The sequence below is a fragment of the Psammomys obesus genome, unplaced genomic scaffold (assembly GCF_907164565.1).
Source record: "Psammomys obesus unplaced genomic scaffold, mPsaObe1.curated_primary_1811, whole genome shotgun sequence".
Lineage (NCBI taxonomy): Eukaryota > Metazoa > Chordata > Mammalia > Rodentia > Muridae > Psammomys > Psammomys obesus.
This window is the reverse complement of record NW_026585504.1, coordinates 54,781,110-54,808,453: the sequence shown is the minus strand read 5'-3', so window position 1 is coordinate 54,808,453 and position 27,344 is coordinate 54,781,110. Positions and strand designations below refer to the sequence as shown.

The following is a 27,344-nucleotide window of genomic DNA, read 5'->3' as shown; positions in this document are numbered from 1 at the left end:
AATGGCAGAGAAACACTTAAAGAAATGCTCAACCTCATTAGCCATTAGGGAAATGCAAATCAAAACGACCCTGAGATTTCACCTTACACCCATCAGAATGGCCAAGATGAAAAACTCAAGTGATAGCACATGCTGGAGAGGTTGTGGAGAAAAGGGAACCCTCCTCCATTGCTGGTGGGAATGTAAACTGTTTCAACCACTTTGGAAGTCAATCTGGCACTTTCTCAGACAACTAGGAGTAGTGTTACCTCAAGACCCAGCTATACCACTCCTAGGTATATACCCAAAATTTGCTCAAGTACGCAACAAGGACATTTGTTCAACCATGTTCGTAGCAGCTTAATTTGTAATAGCCAGAACTTGGAAACAACCCAGATGTCCATCAACGGAGGAATGGATACAGAAATTGTGGTATTTTTACATAATGGAATACTACTCAGCAATCAAAAAGGAGGAAATCATGAAATTTGCAGGCAAGTGGTGGGATCTAGAAAAGATCATTCTGAGTGAAGTATCCCAGAAGGAGAAAGACAAACTTGGTATATACTCGCTTATATAGACCTACAAGATATGATAAACATAATGAAATCTACACACCTAAAGAAGATAATCAAGAAAGTGGACACAGGCGAAGGTGATTAATCCTCATTTAGAAAGACAAATGGGATCTGCATTGAACTTATGACAGGAGTCTACCACAAAAGGCCTCTGAAAGACTCTACCTAGCAGTGTTTCAAAGCAGACACTAAGGCTCATAACCAAACCCTCGGCAGAGTGCAGGGAATCATATGAAAGAAGGGAAGTTAGTATGATATGGAAAGGATTGGAGCTCTACAAGGACCAAATATATCCGGGCACAGGGTCTTTTCTGAGACTGACACTCAACCAAGGACCATCTATGGATATAACCTAGAACTTCTGCTCGGATGTGGCCCGTGGTAGCTCAGTAACCAAGTAGTTTTCCAAAGTAAGGGGAACACAGACTATTTCTAACAGGATCTCAAGGGCAGGCTGTTTGACCCCCCCCCCCAGGGGAGGAGCAGTCTGTTAGGCCACAGAGGAGGACTTTGCAGCCAGCCCTGAAGTTACCTGATAAAACAGGGTCAAATGAAAGGGGAGGTCCTCCCCTATCAGTGGACTTGGAAAGGGGCAGGGAGGAGACCAGGGAGGGAGTGTGGGGTTGGGGAGGGAATGAGGGAGCGGGATACAGCTGGGACACAGAGTTAACAAAATGTAACTAAAAAGAAAAATAAAATTAAAAAAAAAAAAAAAAAGAAATGGGACCTGTTCTGTGATCACCTTCCCCTGAGGGGGAACAACCTTACAAGGCCACAGAGGAAGACAGTGCAGCTACTCCTGATGAGACCTGATAGACTAGGATTAGAAGAAATGAGACTATTAGAAGAAATGAGTCCTATCAATGGACTTGGATAGGGGCATGTGTGGAGAAGGGGGAAAGAGGGTTCGATTGGGAGAAGAGGAAGAAGGGGGCCATGGGGGGATACAAAGTGAATAAAATGTAATTAATAAAAATTAAAGTAAAAAATGGAAAGAAAAAAAAAGAAATGGGACCTCTGTGATAGGCTCCTGTCCTGTTCCCTGTTTTCTCCCTCTTCCTATGTCCATCTCATTTGCCTTTCCGAATGAAGACTGAGCCTCTTACCCAGGGTCTCCTTCTTGATTAGTTTCCTTAGGTGTAGACATTTTAGTATGATTATCCTATATCATATGTCTAGTATCCCCTTATAATTGAGTATATACCATATGTGTCTCTCTGTTTCTGGGATACCTCACTCAGGATGATCTTTTCTAGATCCCAACATTTGCCTGCAAATTTCATGATTTCTTTGTTTTCAATTACAGAGGGCCTCCTAAAGACTCCACCCAGCATGGTATCAAAGCTTATCCTAGATGTATAGCTAAACTTTAGGCAGAGTAGAGGTAATATTATGAAAGAAGGGGGAGATAGAAAGACCCAGAGGAAACAGGAGCTCCAAAATGGGAGCAACAGAACCAAAACATCTGGGCATGGGGTCTTTTCTGAGACTGATACCCCATTCAAGGACTATGAACGGAGATAACCTAGAACTGCTGCACAGATGTAGCCCATAGTAGCTCAGTCTCCAAGTGGGTTCCCTAGTAAAGGGAACAAGGACTGTCTCTGACAAGAACTCAGTAGCTGGCTCTTTGATCACCTCCCCCTGACTGGGGAGCAGCCTTACCTTTCCACATAGGAAGACCAAGAAGCCAGTCCTGATGAGACCTGATAGGCTATGGTCAGATGGAACAACAGAGGACCTCCCCTGTTGTTGGACTGGAGGAGGGGCTTGGGAGGGGATAGGGAGGGAGCTATGGCTGGGATACAAAGTAAACAAACTGTAACTAATAAAAAAGAAAGAAAGAAAGAAGGAAATGGGACCTTATGAAAAGGTAATGCTAATGTAAGGCAAAAGGCATCACCAATAGAATAAAATGAGAGCCTATTGAGTAAGAAAAGATTTTCACCAACTCCAGTTTTAATATCCAAAATATATGAAGTACACAATAAACTAGACATCTACAGTCCAAATAATCTATTTTTTTAATGGAATACAGACCAAAACAAAGAATTGTCAACAGAAAAATTTCTAATTGGTAAGAAGCGCCATCCTCGTTACAGCTGAGCTTACTCCAAACTGGCCAAACTTTCCAATTTCTGACTTAGAAACGCGTAACTTTTCTTTCTCCTATCTTTTCCTTTTGTGTCCTGGACGTAGCTTAGACCTCTGAAACTAACCCACACCACCTCTGCCATTGCTGAAGCTGTTAGCTCTCTAGAAGCCTGAATTGGACATTGCTTTCGCTTTTCTCAACCTTCTCCTTCAGGCTGCTGCCAAGGTTTGCCTGACCATTGTTTTTTCTCTCTTAGTCTCTATTAAAAATGTCCTATCAAGTCTGTTTTGAATTTTTTATGTATTTACAAAAATCAGAGCCCAAAATGAACCCTCTTGTTTCCTGGTAACAATCTAACCTAAGTATTAGCCCCTTTACTGCTCTCTATGTGTTACCATGCTTTCCTATCCCAGTGCAGCAACTGATGTACACAGTCATTTCCACTTCTCAGTTGTGATACCTGTCACTTTTAAATAGCAACTCTGAAATTCCATTCTAAGATGCATTCAGCTCTGTGTAATTCAGAGAATTATCACACCAGCTGTTGCTCTGTGCTTGCATTTAGAGGCTATTTCCCCTTTCTTAAATGTAATTTTTCTACTGAGCCTTTGATTATTCTCTATGATATACCTTGGAGTCATAAGTAAAATAACACTTTCAGCTGGGTGCCATCTTGAACGTGGTGAGAAGAGCTCAAGGATGTTCTCCCTAGCACCTGCCATCCATCCACCTTCAGCTAAGCATTGTGTCTTGTGCATAGGTGCCATATGTTAAGTGGTCACTCCTGTTATCTCAAAGTCTACATGAAAGGGCTTGCCATTGTTCAATGAGAAAATGAATAGGAAGGGAAGTTTATAGCTCTCACAGGTAAAGTAATGTACAGACACATAGAGGGCAGGTGGAGCATCCTTCAATGGAAATGCCAGGGACCATAAGCATTCAGCACTTTTATTTTGTATTTGAGAATACTTCTCTCTATATAGCATGAAACATTTTGGATATTGTGAAGAATGTATGAATAGAACAACTAATTCATAGACCCTGAGGTGGTTGTGTTCAGCAGTGCTGTTTGAATGATAAATAAATAAATAATATGGAAAGGAAAGGACATGACTGCTCCTAGGTATGGTGCCAGAGAAAGTTCATTATAGGTGTGTGGGAGAGCACAGCCAGAAACACATACATCTGGGAGAGTTGCATTATCATGACCTTGAACCATGTGGAGAGAGGGGGAGGGAGTGGAGAGAGGGCAACCAAGAACAGCAGCCAGGAGGCCAAAAACCCAAAAGAAAAGAAGGGACAGGTAGCCAAAATGTCTAGATTATATAGGGAAGAGTCTCTGAGGGAATAACAGCCCATCTCCTCGCTGTTGAACAAAAGTGGTCCTGAGAGAAGGCACTTTGATATGGAAAATGACCTATGATAGCCATAGTCTCAGTTTTCAGGTGTGAGTTTATTAAGTATACAGCAAACAAAAGTAAACAGTCAGTTAGTAACTAGCAGATAGATAGAAGCTACAGTAACAACACAAAACATCATCAAACAAGGTGCTTACAGCACCCAGTAAAAATAACTAGGGCAGCCTGCTGAAACAGCAATGCTAGAGTTTCTAATTGAGAAATTTCTGTGCAGAGCACAACGTCCTCTCTAAGCATAAATTTCTTGCTACTCATTCCCAAGAAAGACATTTTTATTCCACGAGGAAAAACAACTGTAAGGGTTTACATCCTAGCTATCCTTAGTGGTGTAGTACTTTTACTACCCTTAGTTTTTTGTTTTTGTTTTTTTTCCAATTCTTTTATTCTTTTTTATTTTTAATTATACTTTATTTACTTTGTATTCCCCCCTCTAGGTTCCTCCCTCCTCCCCTCCCAATCCCTTCCTTCCTCCCCTTTCTCCACACACTCCCCTCCCCAAGTCCACTGGTAGGGGAGGGTTTCATTTCTTCCTTCTGATCCTAGTCTGTTAGGTCTCATCAGGAGTGGCTGCATTGTCTTCCTCTGTGGCCCAATAAGGGTCTCCCCCCTCAGGGGGAGGTGATCAAAGAGCAGGCCAATCAGTTCATGTCAGAAGCAGTCTCTGTTCCCATTACTATGAAACCCACTTGGACACTGAACTGCCATGGGCTACATCTGTGCAGGGGTTCTAGGTTATCTCCATGCAAGGTACTTGGTTGGAGTATGAGTCTCAGGAAAGACCCTGTGCTCAAATTGGAAAGGAAGACGTCAAAGTATCACTATTTGCAGATGATATGATAGTATACCTGAGTGATACCCTTAGTTTTTAGCTATTCTCCTTTTCCCCTACTGCACAGGCAGGGGCCAGCCTGCTCCAGGTGACATTTTTGGAAGATTCTTGAAATAAACGTGCTTGAGTTTAAGACAGGATGGTCTCCTGGTTCCCAGAGTGCACTTTTAACAAGAAAACATGAATATGACAATTAACCAATATGTTACATGAGCCTATCACAAGAGACCTCCTAGGGACACACAGTGATTCTGCCAGACCAATGGTCTACTGTACCGGCTTCAATTCTGTCCTAACATACTTGCTCTGTGGTCTTCCATAGGCATAAGAAGCCTTTGGCAAATTCCTCTAAACCCCTTCTCAGAAGATGTTCTAGTGCAAATACCACTAGTGGAAGTAGCCTGTGCTACAGCATTTGCACCAGAGCAAACATGCATTATTTGAAGTAGATGTAGCAGCTTAGATGAGTTAGGTGTGGCTCAACAGTGATGTCTTGAGTGCTCCAGCATGTAATTTGCAAAGAGACATTCATATTCATTTATTCCAAATGATAAACTGATTTATAGATTGTGAAAAGCTTCCATATATATATATATATATATATATATATATATATATATATTTTTTAACAATAAAATAGCTGACAGTTGTTAAATACAACCATTGAGATTCAAAGACTATATTAGTTGTATCAAATTGTTATGCTCAGGCTAGATATATTTATTTGCAAACTGAAAAAAATGTACCTCTTGTGCTTTTATTATGACAATAATAGATGTTATATATAGGTGTATGACACATCTTAACAACTAATGGTTCAGTTTTTCTAGCTCTGTGTGTCTGTGTGTGTGCACATGCCTGTGTGTGTGTGTGTGTGTGTGTGTGTGTGTGTGTTAGAAGTCAACCATTAGTGTCATTCATCAGAAGCCATATACACCTTGGTTTTTGAGGTGCAGTCTGTCACTGGCCTAAACAGGCTCATAAGCTAACCTTAAGGCTTTCCCGCCTGGCTCCCTGGCACTGGGATTGTAAGAGCATGCCACTCTGCCTGCCTTTTTTTGAAAAAAACAGAGATTGAATTCAGGTCCTCATGTTCATGTAGCAGGTACTTTATAGGCTCAGTCATCTCCCCAGACTTCTAATACACCACCATAGCCCATCCGTGACCATAGCTGACTCATTTCAGAACTCTTTACCCCCATATTTTATTATGCTAACATGTATAAAATAAAAATTTTAATTGATGCGTTCAGTTCAGAGAGATACAGCATTGTTCTACAGCCACCTCCCTCCTCCAGAATGTTTCTTCTCCAATGTGAACATCTGTGAACTTCAAATCAACAATAATTCTCCATTCTCCTTTCCATGTAGCCTCAAGCAATTGCTCTTGTACTCTATATCTTCCTGACTTTGAGTACTGTAACTATGTCATACAAGTAGAACCAGTCAACCTTAAAAAGTTTCATATTCAACCATGATCCCTAGGAGACAATCACAAGGTGTTAGATTCTAAACCAAATGATAGGGAAAGCAGGCCTATGTGATTCCTTATGAAGAGAGGTGCTTGTCTGCTTTCTGTCAAAGCTGTTTCCACACTACTCTTGTGAGAGACAGACAGACCCTCTGACAGGCTTGAATTCTCATAGTGCCTTTTGAGCAGTCAAAGTCCCTTGGAGAACACAGCTGATACAGATTTATCTTTCTGACTGGTCAGTGCTGTCATGAGTGCTCATGTTTCCTCCCCTGACATATATTTTGCATTCACAGAGAGATCTGTATCTCCGCAGCCTGTGATACATGTCAGAGAGCTGAGTCAAAGCTGCTTCCTATCTGGAAGCTTTGCAATCTCGCCTTTGCCTCAGAGGAGCAGATACTGTGACAGCAGGTACCTGATGAAGGTTTGACTCAGGAAAATCCCTTCTTCATGAGCCACCATGAAAAAAAAAATCTTGGTACTTGGTTTATTGATAGTGAAAGTTACTGCAAATATTTCATTTAAGATAATTTTTTCTCCTTATTTACAGTCATGTCTTCTCTTTCATGCAGGACATCTCAAATTTTCTAAAGATGATATGCAACTAGTATCTTAAGATTACAATCAAGATTACTAAATTCACGTATGACAGCCAGAACCAGAGTGCATATGTCATTTCCAACATAACTCACAAACAGCTATTGAACAAGGATGTCTTCCAAGTGCATCCAGTTCTATGTGGCACATATCACTTGCTTTCTACAAATTATACAGTAACAATGGGCTGGAGGAGTGACTCAGTTAGGAATTTCCAGAGCACATATAAGGATCTAAGTTCTGTCCCAAGCACCTATATAAAAGAGATAGGCTGTGGTGCCTACTTGTAAACACTTCTGGAAAGACAGAGGTAGGCAGATGTCTGAGGCTCATTGGACAGTCAATCTTGTCCAACCAATAAGGTCCTGGTTAGAATTCAGTAAGAGAACGTGTCTCACAAAAATAATGGGAAGAGTGGCTGAGAGATATAGGCCTCCACATACCTATGTGTGTGTATCGGCCACACACACGCAATGAATGTCAAGTAGCCTTGTGGAAGACCTCAGTGAGTATACATTTGGCTAAGTGGCCTACAGAAATTATTTAATTTGGTCTTCAGGATTTGTGAAGATTACATTTTGTTTTCCATGCTTTGTTCTGTTTGTTGTTTTTTTTCTTTTTTCAAGACTGTGGATTTCAGTGATAATTGATTCTGAATCACAAAACTAGGTGTCAGGAAATTAAATTATTCATATACAGAATGAGTTTGTCTGGGTCTTGTCCCCATGCAACTCTTATAATCAGTGTTTCTGAGCTTTTATCTATGAAACTCTGTATTCCATGGTCCTTTCATCTGACTTCCAATCCTTTTCTACCTCACTGTCTTTATTATGTCTCCAGTAAAATTCATCAGTATTTTTTAAAGGAGTTTCCTATAGCCCACTTGCCTCAAATAACAACCCCCATTCTTCTTATCACTATACATACAACAAAAATTATTTCTCTATCCATTTGTTTTGTAAGTCAATCTTTGGATTACCTTTTTCTCTCTCATATTCTTCTGCATTCCATCAGCAAACCTCCCTGATTCCTTCTTGACTCAGATACACTTGGAGTCTCTCCCACTCCTGTTTTCCCAGTGCTACCTCTTTTACAAGGTTTAGCCTTTCCTTCTTATGCCTTCCCTCCTATTTCTCTGCAGTTCATTCTGAACTGAGCATCCTAAGAGTCAGTAAATGTCCTGTCTGTTGGAGTTAATTCCACTGTAGGGAGTTTCTTTGACTGTTTTCATGAGACAGTTTTATGTAGCTCAGGCTGGCCTCAGTATCACTGTATAGCCAATGATGATCTTGGAGCTTTGATCCTCTTGCCTTCACTTCACTAATATGCTGTATATCCAGTATATCTTGAGGAATACTGGAATTATAAGTATTCCTCAAGTGTGTACCACCAATGCCCTGTTTATTTGGGACTGGGGATCAAACTCAGGGCTTTTGTGTGTACTATGTACCACCAATGTGTGTGTACCACCAATGCCCTGTTTATTTGGGACTGGGGATCAAACTCAGCGCTTTTGTGTGTACTATGAAGTCCTTTACCAACTGAACTATAGTTCCAGCCTATTAAAACTAATTTAGTTTTGATTAATAAGTTTATGTCTACCAGATGACTCATGCATGTCTAAACACTAAAGGAAGAGAAATCTCCTCCAGAGCAATGAACATGTGCTCTTCCAAACACAGAGCTGTTGTGTAACAATTTTCCAGAAGAAGGAAGTGTAGGCAAAATAAGACACAAAATACAGGTGCTGTAAGTGGACATTAAGAAAGATTCAACATGGATGGAAGTATCCTGTGAGATGCTAATGTCAGAATGGCACAAGAACCTTTTTACCAAATCAGAAAGCTTGCTCACAAGCACTTTTGTGCCTGATCTGCAGTTTGGTAAAAGTCAGTTAAACATGAGAGAAGCCTAAGACAGTACTTTGAGCTTTAATGCAATCAATATAACAGAGAGTAGACGTTTTATGTTTTTCCATGGATCATGTTGGCTAGGAGTTAATGATATAAGAAATAAATTAGGCACTGAGGGATTAATTACTTGACTCCTCTGTTATAGGTGTCGATTAATATTTACTATTGGTTTATCTTTTATTAATGCTGCTGTTAATCCTAAATAGCTGTATAATCAAATCACCACACAGAGACTGGGATTTATTTAATTAACCTAGAACACAATGCTGGGCAATAGTTACTCCATCCTAAACCTCCAAGCCCTTATAATTTCCTAATTCCTAGTTTCACATTTTACCCATTATACTTGCTTTTAGTGATTATTAGGTCCAGTCCATCTATCCACATCGTTCGAAGATCTCTGCTCCTGTGCTCTCCCAGCTCTCTCTCCTGCCCTTCTCCTCTGCCTCCCACCTTCCTGTATTCTGGAATCTCCCTCTCTTCCTGCTTCCTTTCCCTTGCTCAACATTGTGGCTAGTTACTTTATTTTGGCATGTTTACACAAAGTTGAGATAGGTGATGCTTAAAATAAATATCACAATGCAATGTCTGGATTGAAACCAGAGAGTGGGGGAGAGAAATCAGCATTTGAATGAACAAGGGTAAAGTGTATATATTCCAAAGGAACATTATAACAACACTCCTCATTAACCAAAGAATAACACAGCAAGGCAGATGTTTTTGCCACACAAAATGATACAAAATTTTATCTTTATTAAATGTACAATATTTACAGGTAAGTCTTTCTTCTGTACAGCAAAAAAACATAGAAAACAAAGAAATCTAAGGCTAACATTAAATTCCTCTATACAGTGTTTTAAGACATGTTATATGGTCTACAAAACAGCCTTGGGATGAGGCAACATCACATGGGAGTAATTGTTCTTTTACTGGAACAAAAACCATAATATCCAAAAAAACAGGAAGTCTAAACCTAATCCCAAAGGAGATTGTCTGCTTTGCCTCTGTTGTGCTTTTATCAAAAGAAAGCTTGATATGTATTTGGGAAAGGTCCTTTTATACTTTGTTATTTATTTTCTAAAAGTAATCCTCCTGACCTCTTTTTCTTCCAAAGAAAATTCTGACCATGTCATGAAGACTCTAATTTCTTATCTGAAATGATCACGGTAATTCTTAGTCTTTGGGACTCTGTAATTTCATGAACCAAATGTGAACTGTTGCCTATTTTATAAGGTATAACTAGAATGTGTCATGTGTCTTCACTTCTCTATCTTCTACATTTCTGCCATGGTCTAGCTGGCAGTGAAAGAGACTAGTAAAGACAACATAATCTACGGGGAAGCCTCTCTATTGCCAAATACAGTATAAAATGGTTGCCATTATTCTTTACCAATATGAAGTCCTTCTCATGATACAACTACACTACCTAAGCAACATGTGGTTATTCATTTATCTTCTTGCAAGCGTATTTAAGGCAGGAGAAGATTACACTCGGTGGTGCGGCCATTCAAAGAGAAGAGATCATGCTAGTACTTCCTGTAACTCCTCTGGCATATGGATGACTATAAAGTGAAAATATAACTAGTCAGAGGCCCACTCATTTTTATCCTATAAGGTTGCAATAAAAATGGCTTCATCCTGAAAGGCCATTCGAGGAGGCTCCAGAGTGACAGAAGGCCTGCTCTGCATACCCAGTGTCTTTTTCATGTCCTCTGAGATTTACAGCTGGGATCTGAAGCATAGCAGAGTATAATGCTAATGAAATTATGACTGGGCCATAATCAGCGGTACATATCAAATCTGTCATAACTTGGGACTAGTCTCCTAATTTTAATCTGCTATTTGATGCAAGGTTTACTTGTATACTTAGGAGCATCAAGGGAGGAATGTTCACAGAATGTCAGGTGGTAGCTTTCTGAAGGAGAAGGAGGGTGACATGCCTTTCTATTATTATGCATGCCAATGGATGGCATGAGCAAGAAAGGGGAAAGAAAGAGCACTAACTAGACTTTCTCCAACATTTCCAGACTTCCATCTATGGAGGATTTGATTAAGGGCTATGGACCTGAGGATCTTGATCATAGTTTATTGTACTTAAAGCTGTCATTAGGGTGCTTACCCTTAGCAGATAAAATCACTGTGGTGATAATTCCACAGTATCCCTGGACTATATTAGTGAAACATAAAACTTGAAAAATCACCGGGGTAGGGTGAAAGTGCTGTGCAAAGATGACTGAAACATTTCTCATGCAAGGTCTGTAATACTGCCTCTTCCCTAAGGTGTAAGACAAATGCATGAAAAAGACTGCATTAGGAGCCAGGAAAATAGGGAGAGGAACCATCCTTACTTCATGGTGGAAGCTTTGGCTCTCAGCCATTATTTGCTCCATGAATACCCTTTTCCTCCTTGAAAAGCTCCTGTCAAGTCTGCTCTAACACAAAAGCCCACTGTAAGTCTTGGTCATGTCCACTTAACTACTTTGTAGACTACAAACATTACAAATGGCAGACTAGCTTAAAAACTACAGCGTTTCACTACAAAGTGTAATTCTTATTATTCCCCAGAGTACCTTAGTGTAAAATAATAAGGTGATGGGACTCATTAAAAATATCAAAAGCAATCATTAGAATCTTTTCTGAGGCATTTACAGAATTTCCAATGCAAATTGATGATAATTATAGCCCTACAAAGTAGGTTCGATTATAGTTTTCTGGACAGTGTTTGAGGAACAGCCCTATTAACTTTTGCTCTGTGTGTCGAGGCGGGGGGGGGGATGGTATGTACCTGTTGTACATTCTCCCCTTTTAGGTAGATCAACTATTTAGACTTTGTGAACACAGAGCTGTGAAAGAACAACAAACATTTTCAAAACAAATGACACGAGGAAGACAGTGGGTGGCCAGAAAGAGAATGAAAAAGCCCACAAAACTGGTGTACAGAAGTGATTTAGATAAAGTGTGGATCTTTTAAAGAAAACATTTCTAGTCTGTGTGAGACACAAGAAACAGCCCTCAGTCATCCTTTAAGAACCATCTATGGATATAACCTAGAACTTCGGCTCGGATGTGGCCCGTGGTAGCTCAGTAACCAAGTAGTTTTCCAAAGTAAGGGGAACACAGACTATTTCTAACAGGATCTCAAGGGCAGGCTGTTTGACACCCCCCCCCCCAGGGGAGGAGCAGTCTGTTAGGCTACAGAGGAGGACTTTGCAGCCAGCCCTGAAGGTACCTGATAAAACAGGGTCAAATGAAAGGGGATGAGGTCCTCCCCTATCAGTAGACTTGGAAAGGGGCAGGGAGGAGACCAGGAAGGGAGTGCGGGGTTGGGGAGGGAATGAGGGAGCGGGATACAGCTGGGACACAGAGTTAACAAAATGTAAGTTAACAAAATGTAACTAAAAAGAAAAATAAAATTTAAAAAAATAAATAAAAAAGAATTAATGCATGTTGGCACTTGCCTGTACAAACCTTCCATCCACCTCCTTTGCCATTTGCAGCTACCACAGGTCATATTTATTTATTTAGTTGAAACCTGGCCTGTAGGACAGTTGAGGACCAAGCATTCCTGAGAAATTGTTTCAGGAACAATGAACAGAAGGATTCTACAGGTGCCTGGGAGCCTCTTGCCATTCTGTTTTTGAAATGGGGTTGATGGATTATAGCTCTAGGGAATTTGCAAGAAGTAAAGCAGATGGTAGACAAACAAATAAAGCAACAATTCACCATATTGGTGCTCATGTCCATGGATACCATGGGGATGTTATGAATGCACCTTCCTAAAGTGAGTCTTCTAATTGAGGCGATATGGTATGGAGAGAGAGCATGCATGGCTTTCTGCACTGGAAATATTCAGGTCGGACACATAAGTAGAAATGACACGAGAACATAGAAAATTTAGCATCCTTTCACATGTATATGATGTAGGCAGAGCCATGGTCCACACCTTGGCAGAGTCAGATGGCCCTCTCTGAGGTCGAGGCCAGCCTGGTTTATGATAGTATGATAGAGTCTCAGAGTAGCTGAGGCTACCTAGTGAATCCCAGATACAAAAATTGTGGCTGATATAGGAACCTTTTTTTTTTTCTTTTTCTCTGTCCAAAGAGTTCATTTACTATCTTCCGCTAAAAAATTCTGCATGGACAGTTACTTATCTTGAGGAAGAGAAACAATACAACCATCTCTGGTAGAATGGCTGAATAAGACACGGAATTTTAAGAATGATCCAGAAATGTGTTCACGTCTAGAAACCTCTGGAAATCATTTGCTAATCCTTGCTCTCGGCTCCCTGGTGCTGTGTGTATACTTTTTTAAAAAAGATTTATTTATTTTATGTATATGAGTGTTTTATCTGCATTTACACCTGCCAGAAGAGGGAATCAGTTCACATTATAGATGGTTGTGAGCCACCATGTGGTTGCTGGGAATTGAACTCATGACCTTTGGAAGAGCAGACAATGCTCTTAACCACTGAGCCATCTCTCCAAACCCATGTGTACACTTCTGTTGCTGTAAAATCTGCTGATATTGTTGAACTTTAAAGTCCACAAGGACGTTAAGTGTTTATATATCCAATTCCAACTGAATGCTGGAGTCACAGACATTTTATATGCCTCTAATGACTAAATACATGAAAAAGAACTATATGCTCAGTTAATCCTAGTCCTGCTTCTGCTGTGACATGGTAGTCATGATTCTGACAAAGGTTGAGAATTAAGATACTACCATTTCTTATTTCTAAAGAAAAGAAAGTTATAAAATATCAGCTCCAGAGTTCTTCAAATGAACGTGAGTTAATCTTTTTGTGAAAGAGACATCTAGAAAATGACAAATATCTATTTTCCTAGCCTTAGAGAAACCACAGCAATCTACCCTACACATGGGATGAATATTGCACCTGGTGCTAAAAGCCTTTAAGGGAAAGCAAGCATACAGTTGCTTACATTAATAGATTTGTTCTGTGTAATGATATCAATGTAACAGCCCCTTATAATGAGATGAGATCTTGCACTGATATTTTTGTCTTAATATAAAGGGCTCATATCCCAGAAATTCTCTATGTGAACAACACCAGTAAAGGGCTGAGTATTAAATAATTGGAGGCATCAAGAATATCATAGAGAGAAGTGGTGGCTAAAGGAGGATTAGAACTTTCTTGAGTCTTGCTTTAGGTTGTAATTGTATGAAGGTGGGAAACAAAATTGAATAATTGCCTAAACCAAATTGATCCTGCCACCAATACTAAAACTGGTTCATGCCTCTAGCTTTGCTGGAATTCAGCTTATGAGAATTCAGATTACTAGCCTTTCACCTGGTGTATGGTGTGGCATTATGAGGGAATTCTGATTCAGTCCTGAGACTACATACGATAGTGTAACATCTCGGCATGTGTCCATCATTTGGTCTACATGTCCTGTGTCCTGGACTATATGTCCTGCAAACTCAAGGACAAAACCAATAGGAAAGGTGCTGTGCAGAGGGCAGAGACTGGCTTCACACATTTCCCTACATGATTATCTATAAGTGCACATTAGTGGATGAAAGCGTACACACTGAGTTGGTTTGTATCCTCATTTCTATCTATCAACATCATGTCAGCAAAATAGGTGCTTGCTTCTGCGGACTCTAGTAAAAACAATATTCCGATGTGATTATTCTTCCTTTACCTGTCATTTTGCTACTAAAGTGCTTTAGCACGACTTTCATTTTTTGTGACAAAGGAATATGCAGCCAAGCATAAGTGTGATTTATACAGCCTTTTATAGAGTCAGAAAATTCAAAAGTAGAAACTGGAGAGCAGCGAAGGAAGGGCACAGGGAAATAGACTCCCAATAATTCTCACTTTATTAGATTATCATTTATCTTATTAAAGATAGAAAACTAAAAGGGGCATCTTTGATATATTTGCTTTACATTCACTAGCAAAAGAATTACAATATTCTAAAAGAGGGAGAGAGTAGGTAAGAATTTATAGAAAATTTTAAGGAAAGAACATATATTTAGGATAATACCTCATAGTTGTAGACTGTGCCATACTCCATCCTTACCTCTGTACCTTTGAAAGGGAAGAAAAACTACAAATAGGAAACTGGATGAAGCTAGTGAGGGCTTCACTATGAACTTCCTTGTCCAGGGCAGTGTAAGACAGTCAGCGGTAGGATATTTACTAAAGAGATGAATAGCCTACTGACTGTAAAGTGCCTGCTTGGCAAATCACTTCTGCCCTGGAAAGGGAATTGGCCAGTACTCTCTCCTTAAAAGATCTTCGTTCTAGAATTTCTAAGGCCTGAAGTGTTTGGGTGGTTTCTACGTTGTCTTTTCTCCACATGGGTCCAAGGGCAGAGTTAAGAACATTGTTACCATAAAATGACCAATAATACCCACCATCAACAAATTCAAGATGCCTCTTTGAATGAATTGTATACTCTGCTACCAACAGAACCCAAAGCCTGTACCTTATTTAGGCACATAAGTCAAGTGCATGAGGCACCTTTGTGTACATAGGTACAGATACAGAGTGGAATATGTGATGTAGTTTCCAAACTAAGGGCTCCCCTGAAATCCTCTGAGCTAGAGGTGACCACACTCCCCCACACAACAGTAGGTCCCTTGTCTCTTGGGAAATAGCTCAGTCGTCAGAGTAAACTCATTGCATGTGTTTTAGAATGTGAGTCCTGCTAACCGGCACGTTCCTTCTTTACCAGATGTTTCTGGATTGGATGGAGAGGGATAAATCTATTTGATGTTTCTCATTTTTCATGCAACTCTTTTCCCTATTATTTTTCAGTCTTTCTTGAAGCTCATTTAAGATGGGCTAGGCCTTTTCATGAAGCCAATTTAGACTTTTATTTTAATTCTATTTATGTGGTCACACACATGAGAATATTTCTTTGCTTCAGTACAGCAATCTTAGAAACAACATAGCTAACATGTTCTAGTTTGGTAAAGTGGAGAAGTCAGTTGTCAAGTTATAGGAGCAGCTACTTCCTCACACATTTGTTGAAGCCTCTTAGTAACAGGCTACTATATCCATGCCTCAAAACAAAGTAGCAAAAGTGGAGCAAAGTAACCACTTACTATTGTACTAGAAAGTACGGAAAGGAAGATGCATAGAGTCAGAGGACTACTTACAGTGTGGACATTAAACTAACATAAATAAACACCTCTGGTTGATTGGAAAATGCCATAAATACAAGCAGGCCATCTTACCCCGAGTCCTCTTTTTGTTTATCTTCTTTAGGTGTACAAATTTCAGTATATTTATCCTATCTTAGAGGTCTATAAAAGTGAGAATATACCATGTGTGTTTTTCTGCTTTTGGGATACCTCACTCAGGATGATAACTTCTAGGCCCCACCATTTGCCTCCAAATTTCATGATTTCCTCATTTTTAATTGCTGAGTAGTATTCCATTGTGTAAAAGTACCACAATTTTTGTATCCATTCCTCAACTGAGGGATATCTGGGTCGTTTCCAGGTTCTAGGCCACAGAAGAGGACATGGCAGTCAGTCCTGAAGAGACCTGATAAGCTACAGTCAGATGGAAGGGGAGAAGGTCCTCCCCTATTAGTGGACTTGGAAAGGGGCAGGGAGAAGATGAGGGAGGGGTGCGATTGGGAAGGAATGAGGGAGGGGGCTACAACTGGGATACAAAGCAAATAACCTGTGATTGATATAAAAATAAATAAATAACCCATAACCAAACCTTCAGCAGAGTGTAGGGAATCATATGAAGGAAGGAGGAATTAGTACATCCTAGAGGCGACAGGGAGCCCCACAAGGTCCAAATATATCTGGGCACAGGGGTCTTCTATGAGACTGTTTATCCAACCAAGTACCATGGATATAACCTACAACCCCTGCTCAGACATAACCTATGGTAGCTCAGTATCCAAGTGGGTTTCCTAGTAAGGGATCAGGAATTGTTTCTGACATGAACTCATGAGCTTCCCCTCCCACCTGAGGGAGGAGCAGCCTTGCTAGGTCACAGATAAGGATATTGCAACCATCCTGAAGACACCTGATAAGCTAGGGCCAGACAGAAGGAGAGGAGGACACCCCCTCTCAGTGGACTCAGAAGGGGGCAGGGAGGAGATGAGGGAGGGAGGGAGGGAGGGGAGGATTGAGAGGGAAATAGGGAAAGGGCTACAGCTGGGATACAAGTGAATGTATAAAATTATTTAAAAATAAAAAATATATAAATAAAAAAAGAAAAAATGTTGCTTTTCCTAGGGGGATTTACTTTCATTCATTCCCTTCTGCTCTATTGGGCTCCCTGATAAACTCATCACTTAAAGGATGACTGACTGCCTTTTCCATCACACACACATACCTTCTTTTGTTCTCAAGCCATAATATCTAACAATATGGTATTGGGCAGGGACAATAGTTAAAGGAAACACCACAGAGCTCAAGTCTGATGGAAGCTGGTGAGACCAAGTGCCTGAGAAACTGAGCAGTGAAGTTCAGAAACTGGAATATAAACATGGAATGTGCGTGTGTGCACATGTGTCTCTTCCTTGTTTACAATAGTGAAGTCTGTGCCTCCAGTGCTGACTGTCACAATGACACACAAGTCGGTGAACTACAGTAGCCACAGCTACCTGACCTCCTGAACTGAGCTGGAGAGATCAGTGCTCTCAGTGGGTGTATATGTGCTCCAGAAAATTAATAGCAAATGACAGAAATCAAACGCCTAAATTAAAAGACAAAAAAGAGAAGAAAAAATAGTGGGAAAATAAGTAAAAGAGGACCAGGTGTCCTCCAGCAGCTCAGATGAAGTATTCCCGTTTGCACTCGCTGGCTGTGTTTTGCAAGTCAATTTCACTTCTGAAGGAACTGTCCAAGTTCTCTGGGTATTCCTTCTCTTTCATCTGGTTGGTACTGTGTGACTGCTTATGCTGATAGAGGAAGCGGGTCATGATTCCGATGACACAAAATGTGATAAAAGTCACCACTGCTATGACGCCTTTAGGGAAAATAGGACAAAAGAAAAGAAAATTGTCACTGAGAAAATTATGTCTAGGCAAGAGCATACTTTCCAAGAAAAAAGCAGCAAAGCCAACACACAAACACAAATCTACTGTGTATCTAGAAATAAAGATTTTCCCAGAAGCCCTTGTCCTTCTAAGTTCTATAAAACCTCTGCAAGCACAGTCCTGAGGGAGAAAGGTTGTTTCTTCTGGAAGGTTATGTTGATGACCTAAGAATAAATATAGAATTAGAACAAAAAGGATTTGTGTGGTTTCTGAGTTACTTTTTTTTTTTTTTTTTTTTTATGCTAGGGAGCAAATCCAGATTTCGAAGATTTTAAATACACCAAGCGTTTCCAAGAATTCCTGGAGGCAAATTTCACCCATTCTCTCTCTCTCTCTCTCTCTCTCTCTCTCTCTCTCTCTCTCTCTCGTGTGTGTGTATGTGTGTGTGTGTAGGTGTATGGATGCACTTGTGTTAATAACAAAAGACAACTTTCAGGAGACTCTTCTTGCCTTCCATGTTGTTTTCAGACAATTTCTCCTGCTGTCTCTGTCATTTCTCTAGCCTGAGCTACATAGACAGAACTTACTTTAAAATAAATAAAGAATAAATCAAGTCAGTAAGCAATAAACAACATTTACAAAATGTTAATAATTAATAACAACAAAACAGCAAATTTTGTTATCAAAAATAATTTCTTATTTTTAAATTTTATTTTTTCTTATCAGTTACATTTTATTAACTCTGTATCCCAGCTGTGTCCCACTCCCTCATTCCCTCCCAATCCCTCCCTCCCTCCCTCATCTCCACCGTGCCCCTTTCCAAGTCCACTGATAGGGGGGGACCTCCTCCCCATTCATCCAACCTGTTTTATCAGGTATCTTCAGGACTGGCTGCAAAGCCCTCCTCTGTGGCCTAACAGGACTGCTCCTCCATTGGGGGCTGGGGAGGTCAAAGAGCCAGTCATTTCTGATATAGTTATGTACGTTTGTATTTCATATTGTCTATATTACCTGACTAGAGAAAAGCACCTATTTCAGAATCTTATTGCTGTTCACTGTTCAGTCTTGCCAAGAATTCCTTGGTCTAAATGCCACTATTTATGTGAATTGATACTAGAAAGATAAATATATAGACCTATCTTTCACCAGTTTTTAACAGTTTTCACAGTAACTAAGACCATTTATGTTCATCATATATTCTTTTTTCTTTTTTGTTTTTTTATAATTAATCTCTTTTTATTATTTTTATCATTTTGTATCCCATCACTAACCCTCTCCCTCATTCCCTCTCAATCCTACCCTCCCTCCTTCTTCTCCTCCAATGCCCCTCCCCCAATCCACTGATAGGGGAGGTCCTCCTGAAAGGGTTAGACTAACTTTGTAACCTATATGTCTTCTAAAGCCTATAGTTTTGAGTTTTAGGTTCAGGTTAAGCTAAAGCCTCTTAGTACCTTTCCAGAGAATGGAAAAATTTGACCCTATCTATGAGGACAGATAGAAAAAAAGGCAAGCAAGCAATGACCTTCACTCAGCAAAAAGAAAAACTTCTGTCTTTGAGATAGCATTTCTTAGCAACAAACCTAGACTTCTTCTGAGTAGCTTTTGACCTCCAGCCAAAAGTCTGTAGCCCCTAATCTTCAAGGATGAGCTAACCACCCCCACCTTCAATTGCAGCTGCATCCACACTTGGCAGGACTGGCCAAGCTTGAGCGCCTAAGACTAACCAATTATCTTACTTTATAGCTTCCTCGTCCAATCCTAGATTGCCAAGACTGCAACTTCAAATCTCCCGCAATTTTTCTTTTAAAAACCTAAAGGCCTTTGTCTCCCGGTGCTGACCGGCAGGGGTGACCCCATTGCGCAATGGTTAATAAACCTCTTGCTTTTGCAACGAGTCTTGGTCTGGGGGAGTTTCTGGGAAGGGCTCGATCTTGAACTCCTGAGATGTGAGACCCCAGGTCTTACACTCCTCCCATTCCATCTAACCCAGCTTATCAGGTCTCATTAGGACTGGCCGCATTGTCTTCCTCTGTGGCCTGGTAAGGCTGCTTCCCCCACAGATGGAGGTGATCAAAGAGCCAGCCCCTGAGTTCATGTCAGAGACAACCCCACTTCCCCTTTCTAAGGAACCCACTTGGACACTGAGCTGTCATGGGCTACATCTGTGCAGGGGTTCTATATTATCTCCATGCATAGTCCTCGGTTGGAGTTATCAATCTCAGAAACAAAACAAAACAAAACAAAACAAAAACCTTTGCCCAGATTTTTTGTTGTTGTTGTTCTGTTGCTCTCCTGGTGGAGTTCCTCTTCCCTCTGCATCTTTCATCTCCCACTTCTTTCATATGATTCCCTGTACTCTGCCCAAAGATTGGCTATGAGTCTCAGCATCTGCTTTGATACCTTGCTGGGTAGAGATATATTCTAAACACATTTTTGTAACATATTTCCCAAATATTTTAAAACAAGGCAAAATAAAATTTCAAAGTTAATTGTCTAGTCTGGGTAGTAGCTAATGTCTCTGAAGCATAAACTGTAGCTTTAAAATGTGGCAGAAGTTGCCTCTTTCCTGCGGCTGTTTTGAAAGAGTGTTGAAGGCAGGAAGTTGAACAAGCTTCCCAGGATCTCCTGTGAGGCTTTGATAACTTTCCCACTCTCAGAGTGACTCAATGGAGCTTTCTAATGAGTGCAGAATGCCAGAACCCAGTCTTTTCTTTTCAAATGAAAACTTACTGCAACAGAAAGAATTATAAAAGTCTTTGTGACATTCAATGGTTTCAAAGAAATATCAAGCTCAGTTCTCTTCCCTGGAGAAGCCATTCTGCTCATATGAGTATTTTAAGGCGTTCCCTAAGGAAAGGTCAAGGTTCTCCTCTCTGGGATGATACTGTGATGGAATCCTTCCATCCCCATTCTTTTTTTAGGAACCAGCTTCTATATTGCTACCACTGCCTGCTTTCCTATCTCCTCCCTATTTTTCTCATTCTGGGAAGGCAGTTACTCTACCTCCCTATATCCCCATGCTTACTACAGATCTGACCCAGAGCCAGAACTAATTAAATAGAAGTGAAATGAATGACTCCTACTAACTTTTAAAGAACTCCATCTGGTGTGGATTCATTCATCCCAGCTATCAGAATGAAGGCTGAGGAACCTGCTAGGTTTAAAAGTCATCAATGAAAACAGAATTTCGTCTCTCAGACATCTCATATAAAACCAAACTTGGAAGATATTCCATGTTTCAAGACCCAGATGGAAACATCAAACTATTGTAAGCATTAGTCTAGCTGAGACAGAATAAAGATTGGGGTAGGATCAAAATCAGTAAAGAAAGAGTAGGTGGTGGCAGATGAGCTGTAAGCAGAGTAGTCAAACCCTATATCCATAGCCAGATGGACTGCTGGATTTGGAATTTCAGTCATGTGGGCTTCACCCTACTCATTAGCTCTAACCCAAATTACTTGGTATAGAAAAACTGAAAAAGACTGCAGCTTTGTCCATCTGTCTGCCCCTATATGACTTCTTTCCACACATAATTTTATTGGTCTGTTTTGTTTATGCTTTAGAAGTGACAACAGGATGTAATGAACAAAATTCAGCCTGCCTTCTGTGAGTAAATGCTCCAGCTGCTGGTTCAGAGCCTGCTGAATTCGAGGCAGAATGAAGCCAATAAGCTCCTGGCACTGGAGGAGGGTCTTCCATTAATCTTGCACCATGCATAAAGAGGCTAAGGGCTGGGAAGAGAGTACCTGATTCTGGGTGTTGAATGATTATGGGTAAGAAAGGCTTCAAATAACTTTCTACAGAGAAAAGGATGATAGATATCTTTCTGCTTCCAGTAATGAAGACAGGTTACCTCCAATGACTGCTGAGTCACTTCGGACTGCATTTGTGAAAGGTTCATGCTCGTCTGTCTTCCCAAGGAGATCTAGAAAGAGGAAGAAACACAAAACTTACATTTCACTCTTCACTCAGCTACAGGGAAGGAACATGCAATGTTCATCTATGAAGTGCAACAAGATTCCTACTAAGATGTGAACGAGTGTATTGAAAGGAACCTAGGTAAATGGCTTTTAAAATGATGACCTGAATTCAATCCCAGAACCTGAATTAAGAGGTGAATTCTGGGGCTCCAGTCGGTAATCCCAGTGAAGGATAGCTGGACACATATGTAGATTACATATAGAAACAAGGGAGACTATACCTCTGAAACAAGATGAAGGAGAGACTTAATTCCCAAAACCTTGTCATCTAACAATTTGTTTCTTGCCATAACATACACACACATTATAAATACTTAAAGATGAATAAATGTACTGCTTAGAAGCCACAACTTCTGTCCTCATTAGCTTATAAGTAAGTTGTAAGACAGCCTTGAGCTAGGTGAAAATGGTCCCTGGCCTATGCACCTTCAGTGATCCCCTCAGCCTTCTGCTTTGCTGAAGAATTTCTAGGAATGACAGCTGCCCTGTATTTCAAACACACTTTCCTCTTTACCTCGATGTCCTCTTTAGCTGCAGCTGGACCTGAGTCTACTGGCAAGGACAGCCAAGAGCACTGGAAGAATTAGCACCTCAGAGCAGCCCTCACCAGGAGAGCATCTGTCCAGTGTGTACTCTTACCCTCTGAGCCATTGCTCTAGTCTGGTTTATTTTTCTTTTGAGACAGGGTCTCATATACACGAGGCTGGAGTTTAACTTGCTATGTAGTATAAGCTGACCTTGAAATTGCCATGTAATGGAGGAAGGGACACAGAAGGAATAAGAAATAGAGAGAGACAGACATAGCAAAACAGAAAGTGAAGGAGACAGAGAGAGGGCAAGGGAGGGATCAAGGGCAGAAAAGGACAGGAAAGGGTTTGATACATATTAATTAAATTTACTCATTCTAACTGTCTAGTGTTCTCTAATGCCACAGAGAAAACAATCCAGGTCTGATAAGGTGACACTTCTAGTAGCATGTTTGGTGATAATGTTCTGCAAAGTAGCCTTATCACAGTGATGATTTAATATTATATTTTAAATTCTCCATTTAAGGTTATATTTTAAAATATGATCTTTGCTTTAACTTTCCCTCCTCTCAAAATAACATCATTAGTCTACATGCATCAAACACATCTGTCTATAAATCCTCCACCTGCCGTTTACAATTTATCTGTCCTACCAGCTATCTACCCACCTATTCATCTAGCTATCATTTCTCTGTCAAAACTGTAATGCTATATGAGTATATATATTTGCATATCTACTTTGTGTAAGAACTCTCTCTCTTTTTTTTTTTTTAGCAAAGTACTAGACACGGCTGACTAAGCCGGGGTCAGTTTTTACCCAGTACCATGTATGCCAGATCTCAACAGACATACTCAACAATACTTACACATTTCCTTTGAGAATATTCTTTTATCATCTGAGAGTATCAAAACACAATTTGAATCAAGACGCTGTCATTACATTTTCTATATATGATATCAGTTTGCAGCCGAATAGTGATGTATCAAAGTTAATGCAACAAATTAATATATTTTTCCCCTGAGATCATGACTCATTTGGAGACCTTTCTGGTCCAGGTGTGGACATATTTCCCAGGTGTGAAGTAATTTTGGTGGAGTGGATGAATTCCCCCCTGCAGGGAAGCTTTTTATGACTCTGAATGTTCTAAAGAACAGTTCAATAAAACTTAGAAAGTAAACAACTCAGCAAATACAGGAAGTCCCTGAAACTAATCAGATGCAGGAGGCCCTTCCTTCCTTAAGCTTATATAGGCAATAAAGACTGTTTAGAGATACTTTTTGTATCAGTCTAGCTATGTGGAAGTTTCTCAGACCATCACAGTTGCCTGAAAAGGGCAGAGATTAGCACTGCCTTGAAGAGGCACTGTCTGACCTGCCTATAAGTTTTGCAGTGAATTCCAGTGCTTCAGCTTATATGAACCATCACCCATTCTGGGATAGGCTTCGGAGTTGCTCACTAACACACCTGGCCTTTTATATGGGTGATGAAAATATATCTTGGGTTCTGATGATTATACAATAAGCATTTTAGCCATTGAAACCTCTCTAGCTCTTTCCAATTTAATGAAAACAATCATTATATGACACATAAAAAGTATCACATTTTTTCCTTTATATGTCTATAATTTTGCTTATTCTCTCTCCAAAAAGCTATCTCATAATACTGAGGTTAGCATTATCTAAGTCCTCATTCTGATGTGTTCATGCCTCCTAAATACTTAAATCTTCCTATTGCTTTCCACTTAAACAACGGTGATGCACAAACATATTATACACACGTACATGATGTGTATTACCTAGAACTATACACTAATTATAACTGCTCATTATCTAAAACTAGAATTATATTAAATATATCTGTAGTTAATTTTAGCTATTAACTTGTTCATTATTAATTTCAATCAGGTGTATGAACAGTATCTAAATATTGTTTAATTTTTTACTTAAAGTTTATTATTGATAAAGTCACTGGTAGTCTAGCACTCATAACTTTCCATTATCTATTTCTAGTCACCATTGTTTGTATAATGGTTGGTGTTAATAGTCAATTTCACAGAATCTCAAATCACCTTGGAAACAGGCTTTTGGGAATGCTTGTGGCATTATCATAATTTCTTAACTGAGGTGAGAAAAGTTGCCTACTGTGTTTGGCACCACTCCTTAGATTGGATCCTGGGCTACATAAATGGAGAATTATCTGAATACTAGAATGTACACATCATTCCCTGCCTCCTGATTATGGGTGTGATATGACCAATTACTTCTAATTCCTGTCATCTATGATGGACTGGACACTTGAAATGTGAAACAGAATAAACTCTTTCTTCCTTAATTTGCTTCTGTTGGAGTATTTTGTAAACATAGATATGACTCATGAGAAGCCATTTACAATTTGTAACCATCTATAATCTTACAAGGCAAAAAGCTAAGTGATGTTGGTCAACACTATTACTCTCCCTATAAGACAGCAGAAATTAAGTTAGTGATGGAAAACCAGTAGAGCATCATCTGGGAAGTACCTGATGAAGAATGTACAACGGTCACTGCATTCACATCAGAGTTCACCATGAAGCCACAGCTGGATTCTGTCAAGGTCCCTTGGACAGTCACAGGTGCAATGCTGGCATGGCGGAGAGCTGCCTTCAGTGGTGCTATGTGGTTGTATTGGACCGAAGAAAGGCATCCAACAAAACCCACGGTGTTTGCTCTAGCAACTTCCAGATCCAAACCAAGAGTCTCTGCAATGATTTTTTTAAAAGCAAGCAAACAAACAAAAAACCATAGGTCTTATTTTCTCAAAATAGTCTATATGTTTTCTGTGTCTGTTAACCAGCAGGAAATTCCTTTGTTACTCTCTGAATAAGGAAACTCCTTACATATCTCTCTTCCTCTTCTTTCAACTGCACATTTACTGTAGGTACCAATATACCATTCAACCATATCTCATAGAATAGGGTTATGACTAACTCTGCTTTGAAAGAAAAATGTTTTAAACTTCAGACTTTTCATTCTTGTATTTTATAAACTGTTGGAAGAGTAAAGTAGCTCTATCACACTCTAATCAAACCCTATGTAATTGAGAGAATTGTGTCTCTGTCCCCATCACCATTGATTTATGGATGAACATGATTAACACAAATAAATCACAATGCTTATTAGACCATTTGTTCCACGATGTTAACAAGAGAAAAACGATAATAAGGAAACAATGGTGTTAGAAATGAAAGTGGGTCTCACAGAGATGTATCGTGATTTTTGTCTCAAGGAAGCTGAGTAGACTGAATGAGTGAACATTTCTACCTGCATCACTCTTCTTAATTGTAATGACTGGAGACTAACTGGGGACATGCCTATGAACATATCCAAATTCCTAGGGTATTTTTCAGTCTTTATAAGAGATGGAGATGCAATCATTTGGGATTCACAGAAAGAACAAATGTCTCATTTTATTCAAGACATCTCATTATTTTTTCTTAAAAGCAGTCATTTGAACAAACTACTGTGATGCAATTACATAAGAACTGTAACGCATAATGCGCCATATTTTTCTTAAGGTAAAATAGCTTCAACATAACTAGATGTCCTAACCAGTTATTTTATTATGATAATCCTTGCAGTTTTCAGAATGGTGAAGGCATTTTCTTAACCACCAGCATACATTATATTTTTATATTGATCGGAACCTGCTACAGAGGGCCTCTGAAAGCCAGAAGAAAACAGGAAACAACCTTGGAACCTGCCACAGAGGGCCTCTGAAAGCCAGAAGAAGAAAACAGGAAACAACCTTGGAACCTGCCACAGAGGGCCTCTGAAAGCCTCTGCAGTACAGACTGTCAAAGCAGATGCTGAGCCTGATGGCCAACTGATGGGCAGAGTGAATGGAATTTTATGTAAGAAGTAGGAAATAGTAAGAGCTGGAGGGGACGGGAACTCCAAATAGTGCCTTTTTAAACTCTAAGCTTATATTATGCTAGCAGCATTAAGGAAAAGATGTAAGGACAGAAAATGAGATAATAATAGCGCCTAGTAATTCTTGTCCTATTTCTCCTCTGATTCTTAAAATTTATTCTCATCCCCTCCCACTCTGTTTCCCTCTGTTGCATTTGTATGTGTTTGTGTATGTGTGTGAGTGTGTGTGTGTACTTCTGCATCTGAACATACCATGTGTCTGTGTGTGGGTACCTATAAAAGACAAAAGAAGGTGTCAGATTTTTTTGGAGCAAGAATTACCTTTTTGGCTACTGGCATCCAAACTAAGGTCTTCTGGAAGAGCAGCTAATGCTCTGAACCATGGAGCCACATCTCCAGCCTCATTAATTTTTATCCTCATCTTGTTTTTTTCCCTCCAACATCCACATTTTAAAAAGCTTGGCACTTGTCTTTTCTTACATGCAAAAACCAAAAATGACACATATAACTTCATATGTGTCCAATATAACACACTGCCACAAACTTAAATAACTTTAATTGTTTGAATTATAAATTTACTATCTTTCATGTCTGTTATTTGGAAGTTTCACAGAATTCATGGGTTTCAAACCAAAGAGTCAGTGTTGCCAGGTTATGAAACATTTGGAGTGAATTATTTTTCTTTTCTTTCTCCAGCTCCTGTCTCCTTCAGGCCATGTGCTATCCTCATTTATCTGTCTTCATGATAAGCAATGTTAATGCACTTTTTCATACTTATTTTAACATATGATTGTTTCCCATACCTTCCTATTTTAGTCTTAAAGATCATTGTGATTACCAGGCTTTCATCAAAATAATTTAAAGGAATCTGGATTGAAGAAACGGCTCAGCCATTAAAGTGCTTGCCATGTCAGGTGTGTAGCCATGGGCTGCTAGGGAGTGGGGATGATGTGAGCCACTGATTGGTAGTGAATGAAGGTCAGAATTATATCTCAGAAATGAAAAACAAGCAAAAGTTAAGAGAAGGGAAGTATAAACTGGAGAGACATTTTGGTATTGAAAATTTTCAA

The 27,344-nt window shown here is 39.8% G+C and overlaps 1 protein-coding gene across 2 annotated transcripts in view; it reads right to left on the bottom strand.

The window, feature by feature from the left end:
• Positions 1-17,536: 17,536 nt before the first annotated feature.
• The window catches only part of LOC129672165 (contactin-associated protein like 5-1-like), a 796,696-nt gene continuing 786,888 nt past the window's right edge, over positions 17,537-27,344 (bottom strand). For both annotated transcript variants that reach the window (XM_055601463.1, XM_055601471.1), the window contains exons 22-24: positions 24,885-25,103; positions 21,712-21,783; positions 17,537-17,848 (exon numbers count right to left, since the gene is read on the bottom strand). In XM_055601463.1, the coding sequence (XP_055457438.1) occupies positions 17,652-17,848; positions 21,712-21,783; positions 24,885-25,103 (488 nt within the window). In that variant the 3' untranslated portion in view covers positions 17,537-17,651. The remainder of the gene's footprint in view (positions 17,849-21,711; positions 21,784-24,884; positions 25,104-27,344) is intronic.